At 46.2% G+C, this 21,480-nt stretch overlaps 1 protein-coding gene across 2 annotated transcripts in view; it reads right to left on the bottom strand.

The window, feature by feature from the left end:
* Positions 1 to 6,161: 6,161 nt before the first annotated feature.
* Positions 6,162 to 21,480, bottom strand: part of LOC125942624 (polyketide biosynthesis protein ThaF-like) — a 61,894-nt gene continuing 46,575 nt past the window's right edge. Inside the window, exons 2-4 of one of the 2 annotated variants that reach the window (XM_049660834.1) lie at positions 16,049 to 16,123; positions 12,793 to 13,038; positions 6,162 to 6,730 (exon numbers count right to left, since the gene is read on the bottom strand). In XM_049660834.1, coding sequence (XP_049516791.1) covers positions 12,839 to 13,038; positions 16,049 to 16,123 — 275 coding nt within the window. In that variant the 3' untranslated portion in view covers positions 6,162 to 6,730; positions 12,793 to 12,838. Of the gene's footprint in view, positions 6,731 to 7,491; positions 7,571 to 12,792; positions 13,039 to 16,048; positions 16,124 to 21,480 lie in introns of those variants that run through there. The other variant, XM_049660835.1, reaches the window with a different exon arrangement.

The raw sequence follows: 21,480 nt of genomic DNA, 5'->3' as shown, positions 1-21,480 counted from the left end.
CTTGAACGCCGTCCCCGGACGGTGCGGTGCCTACTTGCGACGGTGGGATGGTGGCGGGCAACAACCGAGGAAGCGTGTATGGCATTCCTGGGCAGGAGGAAGCCGGCACGCCGACGAATCACGAGGTCACACGCAAGGCTGGAACTGCTTAAGACAGGTTCGTTGTAGACTGCACCAGATATATATATATATCTATATATATATAATTTTTATTGCATCCAATCACGTCGCCGTTACATATCCAGTTCGCATAAGCAACCTTGCTTGTGTGCGAAGGTGGGCATTCGGCGGGTACGTGCACACAACAGAATAATGACAACCGAGAAAAAGAACAAAGAAATATTGGAAGAAAAAAAATTACACCATCTTCCCGAGGGGAACCATAGGCTGATGCGGAGCATCGCGGTCGTTATAACGGCGTTCACGCGTCGCGTGCAGCATCGGGAGCAGCCTCTCGTTGTTGACGTTTACACGCGGCTTCCCGTTCTCGAACTTCGGGTTCCGCCGCTCGCTTCGTACGTTTACGTTGAACTTCACGGTCCCGAACCTCAGGTTCTGCTGCTCGACGTTCTCGAACCGACGCTGCTTCACGTTGCCGAAGCTCAGGATCCGCTGCTCGACGTTCACGAACCAACGCGGCTTCACGTTCTCGAAGGTCGGGTTCCGCCGCTCGCTTCTTACGTTTACGTTGAACTTCACGGTCCCGAAACTCAGGTTCAGCTGCTCGACGTTCACGAACCAACGCCGCTTCCCGTTCTCGAAGCTCAGGATTCGCTGCTCGACGTTGACGTTTCGAAGCGGCTTCGCGTTCTCGAAGTGTGGAATCCGCTGCTCGATGCTGACGTTTCGAAGCGGCTTCGCGTTGGCGAACTGAATCTGGATCCGCTGCGCGTCGCCGACGTTTACGTTCTGCGCTGCGAGCTCTTCTCTGAGCAGCCTTCTCTTCAGAGGTGCTCGCGGTTCTGTTAATGAACTGGTTGCTGCTGTTTGAAGATGTGCCAGACAGTTTGTTGACAGATTCGTTGGCGTCCATTCAGCGCATCGGACGGCGCAGCGTGACTAAACCGAAGCAGCAACTGAGGCAGCGGCGCATGCACCGGGTTTATATAAGCAGCTGGCGCGGAGAGGAGGAGGAGAGAGAGAGGCGCGCATGCGCGCGCTCTCGCACAGGTGGCGGACGAAGACACGGAGCGAGAAGCGCGTTATCGAACAGATGACATGGAGAGGGGGAGAGGAGAGAGGCGTTATCGCACAGCTGGCGTGGATAGAATGAGGAGCGGTGCGGAAGGACGCCGACGCCAACGACGCCGTGGGACAGGCCGCCGCTATAAGATGCTCAGCATCTAAAATTACTCCATCTCCCGCTAAAGGGAACCATCTGGGGATACAAAGCAGTGGGGAGTAGCTTCGGCGGGAGATGGTTTCCCGGTAGCGGCCCGAGTGCTCATCGCGGCGCTGCACAGGAGAGAGAATGAGGCGCGCGCTGTGTCTTTTTCATACCGCGGAACTACCGTGGCGCCCCCAGCGGAGTATGCAGCTGTCGCACCACCTCTCGTGCGCGCCGCTCCGGATTCCTAGAGGAGAGAAAAGGGGGAGCGTAGGAGAGGAGAGAGAGGGGGAGGGGACGCACATGCGCTGTGGGAGTGTGGCAGGCGGTCGCCGCTCCGTACAGTAGAGGATTTCTAGAGGAGAGAAAGGGTGGAGCGTAGGAGAAGAGAGAGGGGGGGGACGCGCATGCGCTGTGGGGGTGTGGGACGTCGCAGGAGGGACGGACAAAGCCCCGCCATAAGCTGCTTCGCATCTAAAAAACTAATATTACATCAACAGCAAAAAATTGGGCCCTGAAAAAGCATGCACCTATTATGACTTAAAAAACATGCATTGATATTAAACGTAACTTTAAAAACAGGTTGGCACAAAACAGGTTCGGATAGGTAAAAAATGGTACATAGTATAAAGGCTTCTGAATGTGCTCCATCCTTGTATACAAGCTTCAAAATCCTAAGAAAAAGTTTAACACATATGGACATGACATAAATGATTTTAAGTGTTTAAATTATCCTGCGATCTCATTCTGATTCAAATTATTGAAATCAGAACTATTGAATCAGAATTATTGAAAATTATTGAACGATTGAAATTACTATGGGGTATCTCGTGTAAACGCGAGGTACCACATGTTTTTTTATCAGAGATAAGCTGCAAGATTTCACGTTCAAGTTTTTGAAATTAGTAGAAAAACAACTCTTACACATGGCGTCAAACAGAACTTGTTGCTCGACGAACAGCACGTCCGACTGGTACATGCTCAGCAAGACATGTTCCCCATGACCAAGTGTGCCATATGAGAGGCTATAGAAGGGAATTTTTTTAGAATGGGGTTAATTATCTTACGTGTACTAGAAGAAGCAAAGCCCTAAAATGTTATTCCGTACCTTATGATCGATTGACCAAGCTCTTTGTAAACCATTTTACAAACATTTGCATCGCAGAAAGATTTTAGGGCATACAAATGAGTGCACACAGTACGTAAGTGCCTTGCGAGCTTTTCAATGTGGACGTTCCATGACAGCGTGCCGTCGAAGTGTAAAGCCAGGTATTTTGTGTTTTTTACCAGAGTTACTGAAGCACATCAGCATGCGAGGCAGGCACTGGTGCCGAGATATTCAGGGGAAATATCAGCTACTACTTTATATGGGCTGTGAAAACATATCATGTTAGTCTTCGATTTAGTAATAAACATTTTGTTGTCAATGAACCAATCGAGTTCTCGAGCAGCTCCTATATTAATACATCTCATTGAATAAATAATTTTATTTCTACGTCCACTCCAAAAAGAACCTGATGCATTAAATTTGCTAGTCTCTAACTCACCCTGACAAACCATACCATATTTTTGTCAACTGAATCCACAGAGATTACTACAGAGGACAAAACTGCTATACATAGTATTCTCGCTTAATTTAATCAACTGTGAATAGCACTGTCGCAAAATTCATGCAAACTAATGACTTGACATTATCAAAGATTGGCCAGTCCTGATGAGTGGCGCTCGTACCGCTAAGCGCGAAAAGGGATGGCATTGCAGAAGAATCACTACAAACTATCCCGGCCCAGTTTACATAATACTTTTTTGCCCGAAGCTATGGGCAAACTTCTTTGAATAGTTGTTCTAGACGTTCAATTGTAAATGTCCCCAGTTCTCGGAGTACCTAATATTTGTCTATTGGGATCGCTATTAAGGAGAGCGAGTGCAATATTATTATTATTATTATTATTATTATTATTATTATTATTATTATTATTATTATTATTATTATTATTATTATTGTAGTGAAGAAGAGGAAGAAGTGCTCCTGCGTCTGTCGCTGTGCGCACCATCAGCGTTCGTGGACTGCCTCGATTGCGTGAGACGTCTAATAAATTGTCATATCACATTTGGTGGAAGGTGCTGCAATCCACGACCTCACCCTGGAACTTCGCAGCCGAACGTTGCCGACTGCTTCAGCCGCTACAATGCTCGAGCCTACCGACAATCCGCCTGCAGCGTCCGCCGCGCCCATCATTTGCGGCGCCGTCTAGCGGCAGCGGGACCCCCCCCCCCCCCGTCTTTCGCGGAGCCGGTGAGACTGACGTGGAAGCTTGGCTCTCTACCTATGAGCGCGTCAGTGAGAACAACAAGTGGGATGACCCGACGAAGTTACGTTCCGTCATCTTCTATCTTGCTGACGTTGCGAACCTCTGGTTCCACAATCATGAGCGGGAACTCCAAACCTGGTCCGCTTTCAAAGCAGCATTCACGGAAATCTTCGGCCGCCCAGCCTTAAGAAAGCTCCGTGCTGAACAGCGTCTACGCCAGCGCGCTCAACAGCCCGGCGAGACGTACACCAGCTACATAGAGGATGTCGTCGGTATTTGCGCCCGCGTCGATTCTACCATGAGTGAAGAAGACAAGGTGAAGCACATCCTCAAGGGCATCGAGGACGACGCATTTCAAATGCTTCTCACGCGAAACCCTTCATCTGTAGCAGCTGTCGTCACTCTTTGCCAGAGCTTCGATGAGCTGCGTCGCCAGAGGGTCCTTGCGCGCAGTGCTGTTCCACCCGGCCACTCTCTCTCGGGCCTCACGCTTCCCTCCAACTCCTCGCCAGAATCCTCACTCTCCGTTCAGATTAAGAATTTTATTCGTGAGGAGATGGCGCGCCAACTGTCTATGCTGCCTCTCAGCGATCGACCCCTACAGCCTGACACATCTCTGGCTGCTCCCATTAAGAGAGCCATTCGCGCGGAACTTGCCGACTCGCTACCTTTGGCTCAACCATGTCCTCCCGTGGCGGCACCTCTGACCTATGCCGCTGTCGCAGCGCGACCTGCGCCGCCGACATTCGCATTTCCTGCGACAGTGCGACCTCAAGCAGTGCCAAATATTCCGCCTCGAAGCCAAGTTCAGAACCCTTGGCGCACGCGCGACAACCAACCCATATGTTTTGCTTGCAGTTTCGCCGGCCATGTCGCGCGCTTCTGCCATCGTCGCATGCCACCTACTAACCCTGCTGTCTCAACGCCTGGCTATGGATATTCCCACGATGCTACCGGCCATTCCATGCATCCCGACCCGGAGTATCCGCCGTCTTCTCGACGCCCTTTCGGCAACCATCGTTCTCCGTCACCACGTCGTCGCTCGCTTTCCCCCTTATGTCGCCAGTCACCTAGCGAGGGAAACTAGTTGCTGCAGTTCTGCAGGCACAAACTGCCACCTTCGCGACTTCTACAAGGCCTGCACAGTCGCCACGCAATTTACTGGACGTTTTGGTCGAAGGAACCGCCACAATTGCGCTTATTGATACTGGGGCTGCGGTTTCTGTTATGGACGAAAAGCTTTGTCGTAAGCTCCGCAAGGTCACCACGCCGTTGTCTGGTTTGCTACTGCGTACCGCGAGTGCGCAGCATATAGCTCCGCTTGCTCAATGTACCGCAAGAGTGCTCATTGCCAACGTTGTTTATGTTGTTGAATTTTTCGTGCTTCCTTCATGTTCACATGACATCATTTTCGGCTGGGACTTCTTGTCTCACCATCGTGTCATCATCGACTGTGCTCGGGCCGAAGTGGCGCTTTTCGCGCTTTCCGAAGCCTCGCTGCCTGACCCTTCTGAAAGTAAAGCCGCCAAGCTCACCGTTGTCTCCGATACGAACATACCACCCGAGATGTCGGTTCTTGTGCCCGTATCTTGCATCGCCGCGCCAGACGCTATGGTGCTTTTTACACCGTCGCCTATTTTTATACGTCGCAAGGCTCTACCTCTACCATTTGCCGTCCTAAACACTGTATCTGGATTATCCACTATGCTTGTGTGTAACCCGCTTCAATCCCCTGTGACCTTACTGCGTGGCGAATCCCTTGGTCGTGTTCAGCCCCTTGACACGCTTCACATTCTCGATACTTCCGACGACATGGCCTGTTATGAGCTCGACGCCGTCACTTCTCCATTTCTGTGCACATCATCATCATCAGCATCATTGTCGTCGTCATCAGACGTTCTTGAATCTGCCTTGGACGCCGATCTGCCACCTCCGTACCGCCAGCAAGTCCTCGCGCTTCTTCAGAATTTTCGCTCGTCGTTTGATTGCGACCAACCATCCCTGGGACGTACCGCGACCGTCACTTACAGCATCCACACCCCAGGCAGCACGACAGCACTGGGCCAAGCATGGTCCAATGCTCGCAGAAATTGGTACGAACTTTGGCCCAATCCAGGCATCATGGCAAAGTGCAACCCGATCCAAGGTTCACCCACTCTTCGAGCCAAGATTGGCCGTACAGTTTGCCATTGTAGTATCCAATGTAGTTCGAGCATAGAGCCAGTGTTCAGCCATTCTGTATCCAGTGTATTTTTAAGAATACAGTGCTCAGCCATTTTGTATCCAACGCGTTTCCAGCATATCCAGTGCTCAGCCATTTTGTATCCAACACGTTTCCAGAATAGCCAGTGCTCAGCCATCTTGTATCCAACGCGTTTCCAGCATATCCAGTGCTCAGCCATTTTGTATCCAACGCGTTTCCAGAATAGCCAGTGCTCAGCCATCTTGTATCCAACGCGTTTCCAGAATATCCAGTGCTCAGCCATTCTGTATCCAACGCGTTTCCAGATTATCCAGTGCTCAGCCATTTTGCATCCAATGTGTTTCAAGCATAGCCTGTACTCGGCCATTCTGTTGCTTATATGCTAGCTTACTGCGTATACAATTAGTAGCGAAGGAAACGTGAAGGAAATAAGTGCGGGAAGGAAACTTCCTGCAGACACACGCAAAGCATAAATGAAAATATAATTTATTTAGAATACTATTTAGAATGCAATTCTTGAACTGATGCAGGCATCAGTAGGGGTGCTAAGCTCCAGGGGTAGCAGCAGGAGGAGGGGCAGGGGCGACAGGGACTGCAGGAGCAGGGGCTGCAGCAGGGGAAGGAGCAGAGGCAGCAGCAGCCGGACAGGAGGGGCCGACAGTCGCATGGCCAGGGACCTGAGGGCTAGGGTGGGGCAGGGAGAGGGCAGCAGTGGGCTGGCAATGATTCCTGCCCCAAAGGGAGGGATCATCGGGCTTCTCTGCTGCAAGCGTTTCTGCGAAACGCCTCTTCCTGCCACCACCCCTGTCCACAGACCCTGGCAACCACCTCTTAATGAAGTCCTGTGCTTCTGTCAGGTCGCCCCCCCCCCTTTCGCACAGATGACATCTGCACACAACCATACAAAGATCACAATTAGTCCATACAACATGCAGAGTAAAGATCACCCACAATAGAGCAGGCAAACACATTCAACAAAAGAAAACCTTAACATGAACTCAAGAGACTGAGTGAAATAAGTTGCTAAGTCTTTAGCACACATTTTATCTGACAGAATTTGCAACCGCAGCCAACGTTATTGAATCGAGGTTCAGAGCATGCTCAGTGGCGAAATGCAGGATACGCAAAGTATTCCTGTGGATAATTAAATGCTGCTATCGCCTTCCCCACCATGAAAATTCTTGATCCATTTACAGAATCTTCATCCCCGTTGCCTTCGTTAACATTCCTGTTTTTCCACCCTAACATAGCGTTAACGTCATCAGTGATGATCACACCATGTCTTTACTAACCGAGACATATTCAACTGTCTCACCCGCTGATGCTAAACGTGTAAGCTGCCTGGTATGATGCAATTCATCGGCATGCTCGTCAAGCAATTCACCTAAGCTGCCATTGGTGCTAGTGTAGAGCACACTTTCGCAATTTCTGCAAGGGCAGTGGTGGCTGAGTATGTGGCTTTCATAGTAAAAAATGAAATCAGCCAACAGGGGCGCCTAAATTTCTTCATTGTAGAAGTTGACAATTCATATGAAACACAGGATTTTGGCAAGGACAATCTCTTGTTATGCAAGCCATTTCGCTGTAGAGGAGTTCGGCTGTATACAAAATACTTCAACAATGCAAAAGGATGACTAAGGAAGCTTTACCTGTGACTATCCGGCATAACTTCAAATTGATGAATGCCCTCTTCCCCTTCCTGCTATGAAAGCTGTAAAGCACTTGGACGAGAAGCGCCATTAGAGCCTTCATGGCATTCGATGCCACCTTGCGCAATGACTTCCCTCCTATTTGCAGGAGGTGCTTGCGCTGCAAAAGACAAAAATTGCCACAGATTTGGAAATGAGCATTGTATGTGGCAATGTTTTCAAGTTGAAAAATCTACCCAATACTACCAGAATATAATTGATTGCCAAGTGAAGTGAATTTTTAGCTGAGTGCAAAGCAAAACATTTTTGCTGGAAGAGGTTTGTGATGCAATGCCATTTAATCGTAAATGTGCTCTACAACAACTAAGCGTTACTGGAAGAAACACAAACACGAAATGCATCAGGTCTTGTCTGTTCGGTGCATTTCATGTTTGTGTTTCATAACCCTTAGCACAGTAACTATGTTTCATAGTAACTACCTCTCCAAGCTTTCACTATCATTTGTAAGCGCACCAATTCTACTCCCATGCAAATTCCCAATGCATAATTAGTGGATGTGACATTAGCGTGCAGGAAAGTCAGATCAACGTATGTGTGGCACAAAACAGCTTAAAGGCATACCGACATGGTATCTTCAGACCTTCACATTTTGCGTTAAAGGGACTGACAACCAGTTTTTAAAGACCTAGTTTTGTGGTAACCAAAAGCTAACCCTCAGCAATGTTTGCACCTGCAGCTTCGCAAATTGTGAAAGCAGCCCATCATTCTGCTTTCACAGGATGAGGGGAACTGCAGTTAACTGCTCACATTTTGGCCTTTTCAACCGCTTTTGAAAACATAAAGCTGGTACAACAAGCTTGCATTGTCGTACAGACCTTCTTACATTTGTACAGCGTTTTCCCCCCAAGTATACGCCTACATCATGGCTGCCTGGCGCCCGTTATTATTCTGTCGATAGACTTACCAAGCCAACTCATCAAAAACAAAGGCAGGGCCACTTTCACCACAAACGAAGGCTTATCAGCCTATTGCAAGGTAAAAAAATAACAGAAAATGTGGACTGCATTTCAATACTATTAAGAATACCATCAACCCCATACAATAATAGAAAGCCATGTGATAGGCCTCTTATTCATGGTAAATAAGGAACAGTGCCCTGAAAGCGTAGGGAGACGTAGACACACCACAAGTGCGGACTTTCAACTGGTAAGTTTGTTGAATGAACGAATTTATGAACAGTTGAACTGCACATACACCTGGAAGGCAGTGAACAATTTATGGCATGCACTCGTGGTTAGATCAGGTGATACTAAACAGTAATGAATTAACAAAAATAAAAACCATCGCGCTGCTCCGCTGTCAACGATTTGCGTGGTCTAAAAAGGAAATTTTTTCTTGGAAGACTATTGCAGGCTGACTAATGCAACCTACCTGGTCCTGCTTTCTGTATTCTATAGGCCTCGCAAATTTCATGCGTCAATTGGTCTGTGTGGCGAAAAAGTATCTCGGTCCGAGAGAATTCTGCAGTGCACCCACAGTCATGGCAATGCATTGCGAAATGCAAGGCGCAAACAGTGCATTTTGGTGCTCCCTGAGGCCCACGTTTACACACTGCCCCGATTGTCCTACGTACACTCGGCCACAGGTGAGGGGGATGCTGTACACGATTGCAGTGGCGCAAGGCACACACATGTTAGTGTGCCTTACAGGGCCGACGCTACCTACTTTCTTTCTGGCTGAAAAGAACAAAACAAATCTATGCCATGCCACGACCCCGACCCCCTCCCTTCAACCTGTGCAAACTCTAGTGGATGTATGGCTAATGGCTTGCTTCTTGGTGCCGCATCTTTACTCTCCAAACTTTACTCTTCGCACAAGCTTTCCACAAGAGGCCAATAGCATGCTGTCTTGTGGAAAGTTCGTGCAAGAACTGAAGCATGCTATGCACACTAGTGTTCGCACAGGTTGAAACAAAAAAAGGGGTGCAGGGAGGGGGGCGATCGTGGCATGGCATAGATTTGTTTTTTTTTCAGCCAGAAAGTGGGTAGCATCTGCGCAGCAGTTATAAAATGTGTGGAGAGAGGTGCAAATGCAAAAAAATGTCTGCCCTGTAAGGCACACTAATATGCGTGTGCCTTGCGCCACTGCAATCGTGTACAGCATCCCCCTCACCTGTTGCCGAGTGTTCGTGGGACAATCAGGGCGGTTTGTAAACGTGCGTATCAGGGAGCACCAAAATGCACTGTTTGCGCCACGCATTTGGCAATTCGGGTGCACTGCAGAATTCTCTCAGACCGAGATTCGTTTTCGCCACACCGACCAATTGACTCATGAAATTTGCGAGGCCTATAAAATACAGAAAGCAAGACCAGGTTGCATTAGTCAGCCTACAATAGTCTTCCAAGAAAGAGAAATTTCCTTTTTAGACCACGCAAATCGTTGACAGTCGAGCAGTGTGATGGTTTTTTTTAAATTGATTCGTGTTTAGTATCACCAGGAGTGCATGTCATGAATTGTTCACTGCCTTGCACGTGCATGCACAGTTCAAGTGTTCATAAACTCATTTATTCAATAAGTTTTCCAGTTGAAAGTCAGCACTTGTGGTGTGTCAAGTCTCCCTTCGTCTATGTTTTCAGTGCGCTGTTCCTTATTTACCATGAATCAATACCAAGTTGTTCCAGGTTTCCCTCCTCTTCGGGCCACTTATGCATCTTCATGTTTTTGCCATTTGGGGCACCAAGGGTCATTTTTCGCAACTTTTGGGGAAGAATTAAAAATATAAATCCACATTTAATGAGAAAAACATGGCTTATTTTAACCAGTAGGATAGGTCATTTTTCCACAAGCGGTTTTCTCAATTCATGTTCTGAGCAGTTGTCTGTCCCTTTACGAAGAGGTGCCGGACGCTAAAACCCCAGAAATATACTGGCAAACCCCAGAGTGCACTAAATACATAATTTATACTAGTTTTTCTACAGCCAGGTTTCGTACAGCTTTCTCCCTCTCATAACATAATGGCACAGAAGGCAACCACGTAAGACGTCGGAAGGTTTGACACTTGCTTCGACTTGCTTGTCGAAAGGATGTTTTGGCTTCTACACAGAAGCCTTGTTCACTGACTATTACTGATTTCATTCAGCTACAACAGACATATGGCCAACGACTATGTCAGTGAACAAGGCTTCATGGGGAAGGCAGAACATATAACCCCTTCAACAACACTATTTTGGTCTGCATTACATTCATTGTGGGTTTAAACTGGGTGGGAAAAAGCCTGTCAAAAAACAAAACGGATGGCAACCAAGGTGAAAAAACATTAAACAATGCTATTTCCCCTTCACGGGGGCCATGTTCTCTCTATGGCCAGCATCTGTTTTTGCCATGAATGTTCAATGCAATGGTTCGAGCTGTTCGCAATTTGACCGACTTTCCCAACCCTTGTCATTAAGGCATGGAAAATAGAGTACCCCCATTACAATACCGTATTTACTCGCATAATGAACGCCCTTTTTTTTCCTAGAAAATATGCGAAAGTTGGGGGGTGCGTTTATTATGCAGGGTAAAAGTTTTAACGATTTGTTTTTCCGCGACCACCTCTAAAGAAAGCCGCAGTTTCGTCCGAAAGGCGAACCATCGATTGCGATAGCAAATGCGCAGAGAGCTATACAAAGTAAGGATAGTAGTTCTATTGCCCGTATAAGCTTCCGAAGTAATTTAACCAGCATGGTGTCAGCGCGCAAAGGCAAACATGAACCAATCGCACTCGATGACCGCGGACACTCACTGTCGAGATGCTGGTGTGAGGAAGCGCTGCAGCAACAGCGAACGAAGTGACCTTCATGTCGTGTATCGCTTCAGTGCAAACTGAGCGGCGATAACGGAGTACGCACAAAAGTATAAGCCACCGTCGCACCTAGACTCAGCCTCTGGTGCAGATCGTTTTCAAGATAGGGCACGCCCGGCCGTGCAATTTGCAGTTGCTGTGCCGCCTTCCTCCCCTCCCAACGGCGCCATGCACACGACGAATTACGGCGCGTTTCTTACCCGCTTTCTTCCCCCCAACGCGGCATAAAGCCACGATCGTTGGCGCCGACTTCAAAAATGCACCTGGAGTGTCCATATGATTGCTACCGCAATAAAAGTAGGAGACACGTACAATTCGGCATCTGATACAATCGTACCCACTGAATGCCATATCGGACGCCGAATCGTACTGTGTCTCTCCTACTTCATGGCAGCAAGTTCAGGGTGCGTTTATTACACGGTATAAAAAAAATTGAAATTTTGACGACGAAAGTTGGGGGTGCGTTCATTATGCGAGCGCGTCCATTACATAAGTCAATAGGGTATTTCACTTATTCAATCTGACGAGCATAAATTCTCTTACATAATGTAGCATAGTAGCAGATAAAACAAAGCACAGAAAAATCAAAGTAGTGGAATAAAAAGTTACAGGGGCCACAGGGTTTGTGGGTTTACATTCTTAAGTAATTGCTAGTGCTCTAGAAAATGCTTGGAACCATTGCATGAAACTGGATAGTTTAGGAGTTTGTTTCATGGGCTTGTAGCACAAGAAAAAAAATGTTAGTGCAATGAGGCAATTCGACAACAGGTACACTATACTTGCTGCAAATGTGGTTTTCATTACATATCCAATTGCAATGCAATTTTCAAACTCTATTATCTAGAAAACAAAACTGTAGGTTAAAATGAGGTAAATACAGTATATACATAACATCATTGCACCCCTTTTCCTGTACTGTGTCCCACTTGTTTGCACTGCTATTTATCATTCACGATGTGCCAACTCTTCCAACAAAAAGAATTTATTCACAAGTTCTCTGCATTGTGTCCTTCTAAAGAAAGCTGCCACAGTTTGCATTTTATATCAGCAATAGATTTTTATTAACTTAACGATTTACTCCTGCTTCATGAATGTATCTCTACGGAGAGCTGTTGGAAATCACCGATTCAGCAAGCCACTATGGTAGCTGAGTGCCTATGGCGTTGCGGTGCTGAGCTCGAGGTCAAAGGTTTGATTCTGGCAGTCAGGGTCACATTTCGATGAGGTCTCATTGCAAGAACACTAGTGTACGCTTAGATGCATGTAAAGGAAACTAAGGTCCAGTCCAAATATGTCATTAGAAACTATACAGCAGGGAACAAATTATATCCATGAGCTCTTTAGTGTGTGCGATGCAAAGTTCCTTCACATAGAACCCACACCATGTTTCATGAAACAGCACAGAACTTCCACATGTTACATAGCCTTATAATTACAAATAAAAGGGCAGTACAAACCAAGGTGGCAGCCACAGCCTCATCCCGCACGACTGCCTCTAATTCTTTAATATTGCCGGCAGGTAGCCGAGGAAGAACTGGAGGCACCGTCGACAAGGCAGGCTGAGACACTGCACGGGTCTTGTCGAGAGGCTGTTTCATGCAGCCTCTCAGACACGACCCGTACTTCATGCCTCAGCTGCTCCAGCTCATGCAGGACGTCCCTGTTCTGCTGCCGCACCTCCAGCTGCACCCGCAGCAGCATCGCTGAAACACAGAATTATTTACTTCACAGCAGAAGCGGTACATTTATGGCATATTTGGTTGTTTCAGAGCACTCTGGTAAATGCAAAGTATCAGGATTTGCACAGGTCTCGGTGACAAAAATTCATAGGTATTTAAATACTTTCAAGGGTGCTTCCAGCAATAGGAGAGGTGGAACCATGGTATTGTGTCTAATGGGGAGTACCATATTTTCCGGTCTGTAAGTCGCATCTTTTATAAGACTCAACCCCTCAAGCTGGCAGCTTTTCCAGAAAAAAACGCAAATAAGTCACACCGGTGTATAAGACGCACCTCTTCGTTCGGTAAGCAATTTAAAAAAATTGTGACGTTTCTTCCGTGAACGTGGGTCACGCGCAAGCGTAAGGGTGCTTCTAGTTCACTGTAGTAAGGGTACCATATATTTCTGCTCCAGGCGCATTTCTGATGTCGTGGTTGCCGCGATGTTCCGTATAAAGTCCAAGGGCGATAACATCGTCTCCGCGCGCCATACCCTGTATGTGCGAGTGAAAGCGTCCGACGGTGAGCCGAATCGCGCACAAGGAAGGAAGGCAGCGCGGGAGGGAGGGGGGTGGCGGTTTGTATGCTGGTAGCAACTGCCTAGTTTGCACAGCGGCGCGCGCTGTATCGTGACAGCGATCTGCAGATGCAACGAATTCGGGGTCGGCCGACTCGCGGTCGACCTGCCGCCGCTTGCGTTGCTGCTCAGTCCTCATCGCACAGCGCTCGGGAACTCGATCACAAGAAGAACCCGGCACCTCGATAGCGCGCACAAAAACTTGCAGCAATTATGTCAACCAGCGCGCTTCGCCTGGCCATAACATCGAATGCGTTTTTGACGGCAGTTTTCCCGGGGAAAAAAACATACATAACTCGCACCGTTCTATAAGACGCACTGATGAAAAATTCAGAAAAAAGCGCGTCTTATACACCGGAAAGTACGGTACCTTGAAGGTGGCCACAATATGTCCGAAAGTTAGCGAAATTATTTCTTTAAAACATATGGCAAGAACTTTTGAGACAGACCTTGTACATCCTCGCGTCATCATTTTTGATTAAGCATCTCAAGATTGGAAAAAATCTGCCTGCAGAAACTTTGCACCATACCTGTGGCACTTATGATAGCCATTGAACATGTTCTCTTCATAAACTCAATGATGCGAGAGAGACATTTCAAATAATGTACCAATTTGAAAGCCTAGAGATTTTTTTTGCAGAATGATACAGATAACATTTCTGTCATACGTTTAAGTGTCAAGAATGAACTTCAGAATGAAAGCAACCTCGAAGTTATTCGACTTTTATGGGCTGTGTAAAAATGTAAAGCAACTCACACATCATCTCCTCAGAACCTATAAATTCACCTTCCAAACTTGCGTGTGACTAAGGATCACAGCTCAGCATACGATGGGCCATTCTTCAGATCATAGAAACTCTCTAAACTTCTTGCGAACATTTCAAACTTGAACTTGCCCTCCTGGAAGAGTTCTAGCACGTAGCCTCTTTGATAATTACTTTTAAAGGGGCCCTGTAGAGCCCTTTTCCATGATTTGAGAAGCACATTCTGCTGTTGAGTGCGGCATTTTTCCAAGGAATACAATTAAAAAAAAATGTTTGAAAAGGCCTCATAAACGAAGGCATTCGGAGCATAATATTTACTTTCCCTCTTACGCCGGGGCAGTGCCAGTAGCAATGACAGGCCTATCACACCTCACCTTTATTTTTTCGAAGGAAACTTATGGTAACTTTTCAAGATGGGTATCAGACAAAACTTCTAAGAATGATAAAGGAGTGGCGATGCATTGGCAATTGTCGATTACCCACTTGCTAATTCTCTCTAACAAATCTGACAGGGTATGAACACAAGTAATTTGTCAAAAGAATTGACCACATAATGCCTACTGGAAGCTAGCCAGCATTTAAAAAAATGGTGAGGAGCAGCCCTCTGGAAAGCTATCTTTACAGACTGCTTCTTAGCTCCTCCCGCTTCATGTAGAACGTGTTTGCTTGCCAAGATCAAGGGGTGGTTCAGTGCTGCTTTAATGCACAAATCGCAAGAAGGTCTCGGTTTATTTTTCAGTGCCATCTGCTTTTAGAAATTCATTGCTCAATAGGCCAAAACAAATGCCGACTTGTGCATATTGATCTGTACAGCAACGCATTGACAATCTTTCCAGCCACATGCAAAATAAAAGTGCTACTACAGCCTACTTCCTAAGCTGACTCCAGCATATTCCATTCCATTCAAAGGTTCCTGCGGAAGCCTATAGATTTCTATGGGATCAACTTCTGTTATACCAATCCTAAAATTAATTTAAACTTGGCTGGTCATCGCACACATGTTCGACCCTAATGGTGACCGCATTAGTTTCGAGAAGCCTAATAAAAAGACCAGAGCTGGTCAGTTAAACACATTGCATGGTTATTTTATGGAAAGCTTATGGGGTACAGGAAGCTCCAGTCGAGGTGAAGCAGCACGCCCCTCTTCACCATGGCCAGCTTCAATGCCTAAATAAAATGTTTATGCACGTACATTTATTTTTGAGCCACTATATACTAAATCAACAATTCAGAAATTTTCAAGGCAAAGGTATAGTCATAAAAGAAAAAGTGGGCTGTTTAAGTAGCATGGAGATTTTTTAAAAAAGAAAAAGAATGCAGCTACTTAAAAAAAGTTCTCTAATAAAAGAAAGAACATTTTCATCCAATATACTCAACCATGCACCACCATTTTTAGGGGACAGATAGAGAGCTATGCAGGAGGCAAGCACATGCCAACACAAGGTTATATTAACCGGGAGGTGACTGTACGGTATCCTGGTAACCTTTCTTGCATGCACTTCGACTTGCCACTTTAGCCTGAAGCTGTCACCTCTAGCTTCCTGGTCAGCCCAGTTGGCAGAGCGACTGCTCTGTAAGTGTAACCCTGCTCTGAGTTTGCCTTCCCCTTTCACATAAGCATGAGCATAAAAAAACAAAAAACACTAGCAACTACCCGACAGCTCCGTGGTGTCCACAGCCGACTCGCATTCCGCCTTCTTGGCCCTCCTCTTTGCCTTGTCATAAGTGCCTTTGAACAAAGTAAAAATATTCATTACAGATTATAATAGACAATAGAACGACAAGCAACCTGTTAAGCTGTGCAGGCTACATTCAACAGACAAATGTCATGAATAAGATATTTGTGACCTCTGTGAATGCCCACAGCAAACTGCGCAGACATTGTGAACAAGCTGGCACAGCTTTGATGACGTCAAAGTATCAGTGGTACAAGTTAACATAACTCAGGAACTGTAGAATGACACTAAAGAATTAGTTTGTCATTGTTTTTATATTCTTTGCAAGTTTTCAGTTGCACCCACCGCCACCAACAGTCAGTGTTATGACATATCGGAGACAGTCAAGCACATGCAAATCTCTATAAACAATGAATCATTTATTATTACAACCCCTTTCAACGCAAAATGGCAGATTGCATTTGGTATAACTTGGGATGGCAACATTCAAACTGGCCAAAAGGTGCAAGCCTCTTGGTGCAGTTTTTAAAGTTAGATGTTTAGCAAACTATGCAACCATTTAAGGCAGGTTTACACCTGCAAGATATCAGCCATAAAATGACAAGAGTGCTGTTAATATTCAAGCCATTGCTAATTTTACAGATGTAGGCATTGCAAGCTAGGCGGGGGAAAATATGCATAATAATAAACAGCGAAGGCTTGATTACTTTCCTGTATGTACAACAATGGTGCTTGTCAACAATAATTGCAACATTTTCAACAGCTATACCAGAGTGCATCATACACAAACTTTAATTTAAAGAAAAAAAAAGGGGGGGGGGAGGCAAACGAACTGTGTTGGTCCTGACCACCGTGGTCTTAAAGGGACACTAGAAAGAAAAGTATTTCTGCATCAGTAAATTACTGTTCAGTCAACACAAACAAAACAAAGTGCATGTTCTTTGGAGTTTGGTTGAAAAAGTGCTAGTATTCATGGTGCACGTCATCCAAGTAGCAAAGCAAAGTAATGAGCCAACTTTTTATTTGTTCTAATTGTCAAGATGTTAATTTGGCAGATGAGCATCATAAGCGACCCCAATACAAACCGTTTCCAGCGAGGAACACATTGTGGCTTATTTTTTGAGCAATGACCCCCCCCCACCCCCATGAAATTTGAAAAGATCATGTGCATGGAATTGCAGGGCCCTGAAACTGTCTTAGTGGGTAAGCAAGCTGGCCCTGTCATTGACAATACAGTAAATATTCTTAACACAATGCACCAACAGCTCCCCGATATTATGAAATACCCAACATAAAAGAAATGCACTGCTCCGAGATGGTTAGCCTGCGACAAGCAGTTTACTTTCCCGCGTGCCTCATAATCGAAACTGGTTTTGGCACGTAAACCCCAGAAAGAACAGTTAACTTTCCCCGCTGAGACTGTTGGATGGCACAGCAACCTTTTGCACACGGGTGCATTGACGCATGGCAGTTTTCATACTTGCCGGCCTTCTCTCCACGAGAAAAAAAAAAGAAACATGATGGGGACCTGCTAGAAGCATGTCACTCTAATATATCATACAACTTCCTGATCAACACCTAACAGATAGATGACTAAATTATAAGAGTTAGCTATAACTAATAGTGCCAAGGGCTAATAAATTACTGGCCATTTCTCAACTGGACTCTGAATAACTGCACTTGGTTTTTGTTTGTAAAATTATCTGTGTATTTTTAAGCTTGTTACTTAAGGGACACTAAAGAGAAAAGTACTTCTGCATCAGTAAATTATGTTCATCAACACAACAAAACAAGCGCATGTTCTTTGGAGTTTGGTTGAAAAAGTGCTAGTATTCATGGTGCACGTCATCCAAGTAGCAAAGCAAAGTAATGAGCCAACTTTTATTTGTTCTAATTGTCAAGATGTTTAATTGGCAGATGAGATCATAAGCGACACCAAAAACAAACCGTTTCCAGCGAGGAACACATTGTGTGCTTATTTTTTGAGCAATGAACCCCCCCCCCCCCACCCCATAAATTTGAAAAAGATCATGTGCATGGATTTGCAAGGGCCCCTGAAACTGTCTTAGTGGGTAAGCAAGCTGGCCCTGTCATTGACAATAACATAAATATTCTTAACACAATGCACCAACAGCTCCCCGATATTATGAAATACCAACATAAAAGAAATGCACTGCTCCGAGTGGTTAGCCTGCGACAAGCAGTTTACTTTCCCGCGTGCCTCATAATCGAAACTGGTTTTGGCACGTAAAACCCAGAAAAACAGTTAACTTTCCCCGCTGAGACTGTTGGATGGCACAGCAACCTTTTGCACACGGGTGCATTGACGCATGGCGGTTTTTATACTTGCAGGCTTCTCTCCACGAGAAAAAAAAAGAAACATGATGTGGACCTTGCTAGAAGCATGTCACTCTAATATATCATACAACTTCCTGATCAACACCCCTAACAGATAGATGACTAAATTATAAGAGTTAGCTATAAGCTACTTAGGTGCCAAGGGCTAATAAATTACTGGCCATTTCCAACTGGACTCTGAATAACCTGCACTTGGTTTATTTGTGTAAAATTATCTGTGTATTTTAAAGCTTGTTACATAACAGCTGGGACACTATACCATCAGGTTTTTTTTTGTTACAGAGGGTCACAGGTACAAGGATTAGGTACAACACAATGTCATTCCTATTACCAATGTTAGCTGTTGCAATAATACGAGAAAAAAGAACCGTATTAATGCGACACAATATTAGGTCAAGCAAAAGGAAGGCGTGGTACAGTAATTGTTACATTTAGCATATGAGCACTTAATACAGCATGAGACAGGGAAAGGGCTGCAACAATACATTGCAGTTACTGCCCTATAACTCATAATCTTGAGCTTGAGCTGTTTGGAAGAGATGACAATACTATCTTTGATTTACGTGGTATATATCAAACGTGGTATATATATATATATATATATATATATATATATATATATAATATATTTACGCGGTATATATCCAGCTTTCCGTGTTCAAGGTGCAAGTTCAACAGTCGTTAAAACAGCCGAGCAGCCGTGATATGCGAACAGGGAGCCATTAGGCCACGCGAGCACTAAAGAAGTCTTATATTATTTTTCAGGTGCTTTAATGTTCGCATTGAATCCACATGGCTTTATTTCAACCACCGCAGCAGTGACGTCGGAATTTCTCGCGAAAACGGCTAATTTATTTCCTGGCCGGCACGGTTGCGTGTAGACTCCGCTGCCCTAAACGATGCAGGAGATGAAGTGCTTGTGGCCGGGTAACACGCGCATAGATCCCCGACAGACCTCTATATCGCGCAAGTCGTGCATGAAATCTACGCCCAGCGGTGTTCTGTGCATCAAAAAAGTGTTAGTCAATGCCATTCCGGAGTTTATAACATGCGCGCATGATTGAACTCATCTCGAGCGCACGTAGTACGCGACCGATCAGCCTAGCCAAACGTGCGCTCGCTGCATATTTGGTACGCGCCATTAATTACGTAAATACTCGCACACGACGTTGACCGTAGATGAGAATGCACATAAGGTACAATCACGGCAAGAAAACTCTCGTATTAAACTCTCGTATTAAAAAATGCATACTCACGCACACGTTGACTTCAGTCTCTCGGTTACCACGTTGCGCACAAGGCAAGGCTGTCGTCGATGGCGATGGCGCAAATTCGGGCGACGAAAGGAGGGAGAGAGGAAATCGAGGAACCGACGCCCCTTTTTTGCGTCACCTCTCGAATCGCCAGTGCAAAAGTACTTATTTTTCATTAATTACGGCGGATGATACGCAATAACAACAAGCATACCGGAAGCGCGTTCAAGTCGCGTGGGTCGCAGCAGAATCATTGAATGACAAAACAAAAAAAGAAATGTATGTTAAAGTTTGTATTAATTCGATCCGCAATCCAGATTTCCGTGGCTGTAGAGTGTACTAGTGGCTGCTTCGCTACGGTTTGCAGGTGGTGTAGGTGAATCGAACGTAGCTTTGACACGTTCTATTCACCTGTTTTAACAGCTTCATTCGTTTCAGCGGTGCAGGAATGGCGCCTTTGAACACTCTATGAGAAACCCGCCGTTCGTTTCAAAATATACAGGAAAGGTGCAGGGCTGGTTCGCGATCTTGCTGCGCCCTTTCTACTGTCGGTGCCGTCTTTGTGCAGTCGTGCAGGTACAGTGTCCTAGAATGTACACATACTTATATTCTAATACACTGTGGTACAGGTGGAAGCAGTAGCGCAGCAGACGACACAGCACACATGCACAAGCGCCGTTAAAACCCAGCTTACGGCTATCTGCCGGTCTAGGCAAGCGCGGGTATATTAACGTCCTGAAGCCGATTACACCAGCAGCTCAAGACCAATTTAACGCAAGCCGTGCACATTGGTCGGACAAACACACACCTGCACCGAGTCTGCACTTCGGCATTCGTTTCGTGTGCCGCGCTTTTCGTGAATCGGTACGCGAACTGGTTCACAGTGGCGCAGGCGAATCGAACGGGTCTTTAAAAAACCGTTCGCTTCATGGACGAAAGGGAAAAAAATGTCGCAGTTTCGCCGAAAGGCGAAGCATCAATGGCGATAGCGAATTAGCAGAGAGCTATTCGGAGTAGGGACAGTAGCTTTATCGGCTGCATAAAGCTGGACACATTCACTTACTACTGAATAACAAGCGTGGTGTCAGCGCGCACAAGACACATGAATAGATCACACTCGATGACCGCAGACAACCACTGTCAAAACGCTGTCAGCAAGCGCAGCTGCCGCAGCGAGCGAGCGAAGGTTCGTGCGGTTTATCGCTTCAAGGAAAAATGAGCGGCCGAATGCACAGCGCATACAAAGGTCAGAGCCGTTTGGAGGTCGCTTGCAAGAAACGGTGCGCGCAACAACCCGGCAAGCCCGTACCGGCGCAAACATAATAAAGAACCAAGCGCAAAGCGCAAAGTACATGAACGCATTGTTGGCAGAGTAGAAGCCGCCTCCGCCCCATCCCCCCCCCCTCCCTTCCGCGCTTCCTTCCCGCTTTGCTCCTTTCGCGTGGGAGATTGCGTCGCCAGTTCCCCTTGCGCCCGGTTGCAAGATTTTATCGCGCTGGACTTTATACAAACCTCACGGGCAGACATCTGCTTGAAGTGTCCATATGATTGCTATCGCAATAAAAACTTCTTTCATGGAGGAAGAAATTTTTCTTCCTCCAGGAAAACTTTTTCCTCCATGGTTCGATTCGATTCGGCTCATGCGTTGGCAGGTCGGCTGCTCCTTGCTGTGACTGACTGCCCACGGCACGTGCTGATGCTCCACGCTTTCGCCTCGCTGTCATTGCGTTTTTCGGCATGGGCTCCAGCGTTGCGGTTTCGGCAACGACTATCCCTCTCGCTCATCGTTTGCCTCCCAA

This window comes from Dermacentor silvarum, chromosome 1 (assembly GCF_013339745.2).
Source record: "Dermacentor silvarum isolate Dsil-2018 chromosome 1, BIME_Dsil_1.4, whole genome shotgun sequence".
Lineage (NCBI taxonomy): Eukaryota > Metazoa > Arthropoda > Arachnida > Ixodida > Ixodidae > Dermacentor > Dermacentor silvarum.
Note: the sequence above shows the minus strand (reverse complement) of the source record. Positions and strands in the feature narration are given on the sequence as shown.